Genomic DNA, 7,513 nt, shown 5'->3' with positions numbered 1-7,513 from the left:
TTCTAGTACAGATTTGTGTTCCACAGTCTTGGGAATAGAATGATGAGAACTAATTTGATCTGGGGTAGTACTGTAGGACTATTCTTTGTGATTAACTTTTATTTACTAATTTATTTTTGTTAGGAGAGGTTGAGGTTGGAGGCTTCTAGAAGTTCTGAAACTTTATTGCCCAGCTCCAAAGAAACTCCAAGGAAAGACATTTAAAACAAAACCCTCGATTCTCCATTTCTTTCTTTCTCTCCTCTCTCAGAGGAAGACATGGGTGAGACCTACAGGAAATTGTTGAGGTGTAATTTTGTTCAGGCTGAAGGACAGGGGCTGACTGGAGTTGGGAGCCGAGCAGGGGTTAGGGGACAGGGTTGGGAAATTAGGCTCCTTTTCATTCCCCTTATGGACGGTTTCAGAAATGGCTACATTGTTTAGTCTGAAATAAGTTTCCGGAACTTTAGATATCTGCATGGAAGTATGAATAAATGAAAAGAAATATATGTGATTGTGAGAACATTTGCTATTTTGAATTCCTGTAACAGTATTACTCTCAACTGATACACGGAGGAACTGTGCTGAATTTTAGAGCTTTGTGCAATCAGTAAGAAAAGGATCTTTTGAATCATCCTGTCTCAGTCAGCCCAGGCCAGAGCTCTGCAATAGATGAGTATTGCTCAGAACGCGTGGCCCAATGACTGTGGCAGAAACGGTGAGAGAAAGGCACCTGTCCTCAGAATCCATGACAACAAATGCTCCTCAATTGTAACCTGCTGGAGGCTAGCACTGCAGAGAAGAGAGGACGTGTAGTTTTGTGGTCCAGGCTGTGGAAATTTGGAAAGCTTATTCTGTTTCATGTTCCAGCATTAACCTCTTGTCAACCTTGCTTTCATTCCTGTCAGCTGAGAATAAATACAATCAATGGATGAGGCTAGTTGATAAGTTTGAGGCTAAACATGTTCAAGTTTTTAATCGAAGTCATAACTTTCCCAAGACAAAGCTTTTTTTTTCACTTTGCTCTTATATGGCATTTAAAAATAACTCTCCTCTTTCGTTGGTTTCTACAGTCAGACAAATATCCCGTTCAAGATACGGAACTCCCTAAAGGTATGTACAGTTAAAATAACTACTTGCACGTGTGATGATTTTAATATTGTGACGTAATTTTTCATTATTTAAAATTGTAAAGCAGAAACATGCCCATAGATTAGCTCGTGACTTGTGACATGATTATCTCAGAAATTAATTCTTTTTTCTTTTTTAAAATTGTATCTTTTAACCTTGCAATAGAAATGAATTTTCTTGTTAAAAAATGTAAATTATTCCATAACACATTATGCATTAAATTCCTGTGGTGTTTTTAACAGGAATCAAACGAAGATAGTCGGGACTCTGGGTTGCAAAGGGAGAGAAATCTAACACTAATTTGTTTAAAAAGTGGGAACTGGCCAGGTGCAGTGGCTCACACCTGTAATCCCTGCACTTTGGGAGGCCAAGGCAGGTGGATCGCCTGAGGTAAGGAGTTCGAGACAAGCCTGGTAAACATGGTGAAGCCCCGTCTCTATTAAAAATACAAAAATTAGCTGGGTGTGGTGGCAGGCGCCTGTAATCCCAGCTACTCAGGAGGCTGAGGCAGAAGAATCGCTTGAAGCCGGGAGGTGGAGGTTGCAGTGAGCCAAGATTGCACCACTGCACTCCAGCCTGGGCAACAGAGTGACACTGTCTCAAAAAAAAAAAAAAAAAAAAAGGGAACTCACTGACTTTAGGGTCTTTGGGCCCTGCTGGAGCCAAGCAACTAAATGAGGCTGTCAGGTTGAGTCTGTCCGTCTCATGGCTCTGTCTTGTTCCATGTTGGCTCCATTCTTGGGCAGGATACTTCCCCTACCCCCACCCCCGTGGAGGGAAAGACGATTCCTAGCGCCTCCTGCTTTAGATGGTGTTCTCAAGGTGGTAGAGGAAGAGGGAGCCTTTCCGCCAGCACGGATAGCACAATTTTAGAGATGATTGTGACTGGGGCAGTTCAGGTCATGTGGTCATCCTTAAATCAACTATTGTCATCAGAGGATGGAAGACACTGGCCAGGTCTGAGCCTTGAGATGGGGTCAAGGAGGAGGGTCACACAGTGGATTTTGCCCAAACCACTTTGTCTAGGAAAGAATGTTCTGTGGCTAGACAAAGGGGCGAGGGATGCTTGTTAGGCCCAAAAGCAAACTAAAAAAGCTATCTTTGATAACCCATACACTTATGCTTTAGGCATGGTGCAGTCCATAGGGGTGGCTAGACACTAGCCTTCCATAACCTCTCCTGCTGGGTGGTCAGCAGGGCTCTGTTCCTTTTTTTTTTTTTTGAGACAGAGTTTCACTCTTGTTGCCCAGGCTGAAGTGCAATGGCACCATCTTGGCTCCTGCAACATCCGCCTCCCAGGTTCAAGCGATTCTCCTCCCTCAGCCTTCCAAGTAGCTGGGATTATAGGTGCCCACCACCACACCTGGCTAATTTTGTATTTTTAGTAGAGGCGGGGTTTCACCATGTTGGTCAAGCTAGTCTTGAACTCCTGACTTCAGGTGATCCACCTGCCTTGGCCTCCCAAAGTGCTGGGATTACAGGTGGGAGCCACCCACCTCACCTGGGCCCTGTGTTCCTTTATGGAGGCTAGGCTGCTGGTTGTCACAGTGGTGCCTCTACCTTGTAGTCTGCTGACAACCCAGAGACGAGGGGTGGGATGGGGTGAGGTTGGGAATAATCAGATCTGACTAGTTTCAGAGATGGCAGGGGCACCTGGCATCCTGGTCACCATGGAGGGGTAGGCCTGCCCAGCACGCACTAACGTGGGTCTCCCCAGCAGTTCTCATGGTAGTGGATAATCGTAGGGAGATCCCCAGGGCCAGCCTGTCCAGAGTTTGGCCAAAGCTCTTCTCCTCTTCTCCCCCTACTATCCCAGACTCTTCTCCCTGCTCCCTGAAATGACACCATTAGGGTGTCCTTTCTTTTCTGTCCAAAAAGGCTGTGAGTGGCCTCAGCAAGTGGCTTCAGGTCTCAGGGTCTCTGTTGCCTCCTCAGCGCAGCAGGAAGGACAAAGTTACTGTCCACCTCCCAGGGTGCTGGTGAGAATTCAATGAAATAAATTGAGAATGGTGCCTGGCACTTGTGAGCACCAGACAGGGGTGCAGGGAAATCCGGCTGCAGAAGTGTGAAAAATCAAGCTTTCAGTCAGAGTGGCAAAGTGAAACTGTCTTAGAAAAAGACGGAGCTGCAGTGGCCCTAGCATTGAATGTCGTGGTGCCATCGGGCTCAATATCTTTTTTTGTCACTCTTAAGTGGATTTCCTGTTTTGAAAGAAAAAGATTGTTGCCTAGCAACCTGATAATACAGTAATTGTATCATCAAATTTCTCCTAGAATTTGAGTTCTACAAAACCTTAATGAATTTATAAGTAACATGAATGTGAAAACCATACCCTCGGTCTTTCCTTTGTCCTTATTCATGCTGAATAGTATTTTTTTCTTAGATCAAGGAACAGATTGGGGTGAACATTATTATTAAGTGCATAATTTCTTATTTCCAAATAAATACATCATTTTATAAGTAAATGAACCATGTCTGGAAGTTTAAAAACTTACTCCTGCATTTGCACTCAACAATATAACAATTTGATGTCTGCTAGTATTTTTCTTTGATGTCACTAGTGGGACCAATACTATCATTAGACATTATGGTAATTTTCTCATTCAAGTTGTTTATGGCTGGGTGCCTTGGCTCACAGTTGACCCCAGGAGTTCAAGACCAGCCTGGGCAACATGGTGAAACCCCGCCTATCCAAAAACTATAAAAAATTAGCCGGGCGTGGTGACATGTGCCGTAATCCCAGTTACCAGGGAAGCTGGGGTGGATGGATCACCTGAGCCTGGGAGGTTGAGGCTACAGTGAGGCATGAACCTCCTGGGCTGCACCCCAGCCTAGGTGACAGAATGAGACTTTGTCTCATAAATAAATAAATAAATAAATAAATAAATTGTTTTTAGGGAAAGAAAAATCCATGTGAATTAACAAACAGACTGATTTATAGACTTAAAAGCAATTGTAATTTAATTCTATAAAGGAAAGACTAGGACGCCAACATTTAAGTGAGTTTTAAGGAGGCCAGCTTTATTTACTAGAAGCATCATTTGTAATTAGCGTTAACAGTTTCACAAAATCTCTTTCATACTGCTAGCATATTCCTACATTATTCACAGAGAGTATAAACCTTTAACAGTGGCCAGAATAGATTGGTTTTGAATAATGTGGTTTAATAATCAGCTGTGGAAATCTAGTGTAATTTCAGTGATCAGCATCTGTTTTTGAGGTGAAATGTGTTAATATAAATTATATCTGTTTTCTCATTGGGCATAAATGCAGAGCTTCCGTCTCAAGCAGTCACCCCCTGATTTTACAGTTTTCGGGGATTCATTTTGTTTGGGGCTCTTTTCTGATGGCCATTCTGTGAGTCTGCGGGTACTAAGAACTGGTGAGATTGAGGTTTACTTTCCATCACATGATTCCCAGTATCTCATAGAAGCTGCTGCTTAATTGTTCTGAAGGGAATGTGACTGTTCACATTTTCGAGAGAAAAATGTGTTTGAAAAAGGAATTTTGATTTTTGAGCCACTATTCATAATGGGAGAAAATTACACTTAAATACACGAATCTAACAAGATTTTATCGTTTTCATTTCCTCTCGTGTCCTTGCTCTTTTCTTTGATCATTCAAAAAATATTATAGTGTATTTAGAAGTTAAAGAGAAGTAAGGTAGACTTTTTTTTTCTTTTCTTTTCTTTTTTTCTTTTTTTTTAAGACGGAGTCTCGCTCTGTCACCCAGGCTGGAGCGCAGTGGTGTGATCTCAGCTCACTGCAAGCTCTGCCTCCTGGCTCAGCCTGCCGAGTAGCTGGGACTACAGGCGCTGGCTACCAAGCCTAGCTAATTTTTTGTATTTTTGGTAGAGACGGGGTTTCACTGTGTTAGCCAGGATGGTTTTGATCTCCTGACTTCGTGATCCACCCACCTCGACCTCCCAAAGTGCTGGGATTACAGGCGTAAGCCACCGCACCGGCCTCTTTTTTTTTTTTTCTGAGTCTTGCTCTGTCACCCAGGCTGGAGTGCAGTGGCATGATCTCAACTCACTGCAACCTCTGCCTCCCAGGCTCAAGCAATTCTCTCACTTCAGCCTTCTAAGTAGCTGGGACTACGGACGCCCACCACCACACCCAGCTAATTTTTGTATTTTTTAGTAGAAAGGAGGTTTCACCATGTTGGCCAGGCTGGTCTCGAACTCCTGACCTCAAGTAATCCACCCACCTCGGCCTCCCAAAGTTCTGGGATTACAGGCGTGAGCCCACCGAAGTAAGGTAGACTAATGCTACCTTAAGAAGTTTGAGGAACTTGAACTAAAGCATAGATGCTGTTTGGGGATGCCTTTTAGAGCAATGTAATTAACATTGTTAATTACATTAACAATCTAATTAACTATGAAGGAGTAGTTCAGTTTGAACACGTGAAGAGAAAATAAACGAGTACCAGAAAATCACTAAATAATTCAAAAGTAGAAATGTCTGTCCTAAAACTAGGAAGCCAATATGTTGTGTTTGATATGATTTCTTACCTCACGGATTGATAGTGATGCCATGGAAAGAGTTGTCCCTGTTCTCACGGGAAACTCCGCATCCTCCCACCTGCGTGGTGTGCTGTGTGTTCTCATCCTGCTTGTTCAATAAATACACTCCCCGCCCCTGTCCCCCAAGCCTTGACAGAGACCCTCTTGGGAATCTTCTGTTACAGTAAACCAAAAATCAGTGTGCCCTCCCCTCCCAGTTATGGCAAGAATACAATGGAAACAACTCTCCAAAACATTTTTTAATCTTTTATGTGTAAGAGGATAGAGGGGAGGGAGAAGACTGTGACCATGGGAGCATTTGGAAAACCACCTGAGAAATTCAAATTCTTTCCCAGTGTTTCAGGAGCCTGAGGCAGGAGGACCACTTGAGACTAGGAGTTTGAGACCAGCCTGAGCAACATAGTGAGACTCCTATCTATACAAAAAAAAAAAAAAAAATTAATTAGCTGAGTGTAGTGGTGCACACCTATAGTCCCAGCTACATGGGAGGCTGAGGCTGGAGGATCGTTTGAGCCTGGGAGTTCGAGGCTGCAGTGAGCTATAGCTATAACTGTGCCACTGCACTATAGCTTGGGCGACAGTGAGTCCCCATCTCAACAAAAACAAAACTAAAACAAAACAAAAAACTCAACTTCTCATATTGAGAAAAAAAAAAAAAAAACACTTTAAAGAAATCTGGGTTAATAATTTTGACATTGTGGGAATGACTGTGATTGAAGTCACATGCTTATTACATTGGGCTGTGATGAATGACCCTTCAGTGTGCATCAGAATGTGGGGATGCTTGTCAACAATGCAGACGTGTGGACCCCTGGAGATTCCAACTAAGGAGGTCTGGGGGAGAGCCCAGCACTCTGATTGAGAGGCAGGAGAGCTGAGAGGGACACAAACCTGGGTCAGATGGCAACCGCTCTAGCTGTAAAAAGATGACATACACAGCCTTAGGCAAAGGCCACACTTTTAGCTTCAGTTTCTCAGATCATACTATTATGAAAAGAAAGTCTTTTATTCTAGTCAGAATTGTGTGTGAGACAATGAATACACATGGTGTTTTATTTGAACCAGTCTAGCAGCTCAGTGCATAATAGGTGAATGAATGCTAATGCATGTACGGTGACTCACGCCTGTAAGCCCAGAGCTTTGGGAGGCCAAGGTGGCTGGATTACTTGAGGCCAGGAGTTCCAGACCAGCCTGGTCAACATGGCGATACCCCGTCTCTACTAAAAATACAAAAATAAAATTAGTCAGGTGTGGTGGCATGCACCTGTAATCCCAGATACTGGAGTGGCCGAGGCAGGAGAATCGCTTGAACCTGGGAGGCAGAGATTGCAATGAGCTGAGATCATGCCACTGCACTCCAGCCTGGGCAACGAAGTAAGACTCTGTTTCAAAATAAATAAACACATAAAATAAAAAAGACTGCTAATGAATGTAAAAAACAAATGACTTAATCAATCAATCCCTTACTTCATCCTGACTTTTCAACCCTGAGTTAAATGGTTCTGTATTTAAGGCTAAATAACTTTAAAATTTTACATGATACTAAAATGTCTTTTATAATATATTTCTGCCAACTTTAAAGTTTAGAGTATGGCCTTGAATTCTGTGACTAAAGATTAGAATCTGATGGAACAAAATCAGTTTTTAAGCTGTTTTGTACCATCTTCACCACTGGTAGGAAAACTGTGAAGTTAACACAACTTTGGAATGGAAGTTGCTTCCTAGCAATTCATATGGAAAGATGTTAAATGTTTAACATGAGTTTTAAGTTCCTTTGCTTTTTGCTGGCAACCTGAACTTGAACAAGAGAACCAAAATGGTTTAGGTCTGACCTTTAGGAGGGTGAGCTGTTGGGACAAGTATAATCCCACTCTCTA

The 7,513-nt window shown here is 42.8% G+C and overlaps 1 protein-coding gene across 1 annotated transcript in view; it reads left to right on the top strand.

The window, feature by feature from the left end:
* EDARADD (EDAR-associated death domain) overlaps positions 1–7,513 on the top strand; it is a 115,616-nt gene that overhangs the window by 24,958 nt on the left and 83,145 nt on the right. Inside the window, exon 2 of the mRNA XM_011976385.1 lies at positions 1,053–1,092. Coding sequence (XP_011831775.1) covers positions 1,053–1,092 — 40 coding nt within the window. The remainder of the gene's footprint in view (positions 1–1,052; positions 1,093–7,513) is intronic.

This window comes from Mandrillus leucophaeus, unplaced genomic scaffold (genome assembly GCF_000951045.1).
Source record: "Mandrillus leucophaeus isolate KB7577 unplaced genomic scaffold, Mleu.le_1.0 Scaffold165, whole genome shotgun sequence".
Classification (NCBI taxonomy): domain Eukaryota; kingdom Metazoa; phylum Chordata; class Mammalia; order Primates; family Cercopithecidae; genus Mandrillus; species Mandrillus leucophaeus.
This window is presented reverse-complemented; position numbering and strand designations above follow the sequence as displayed.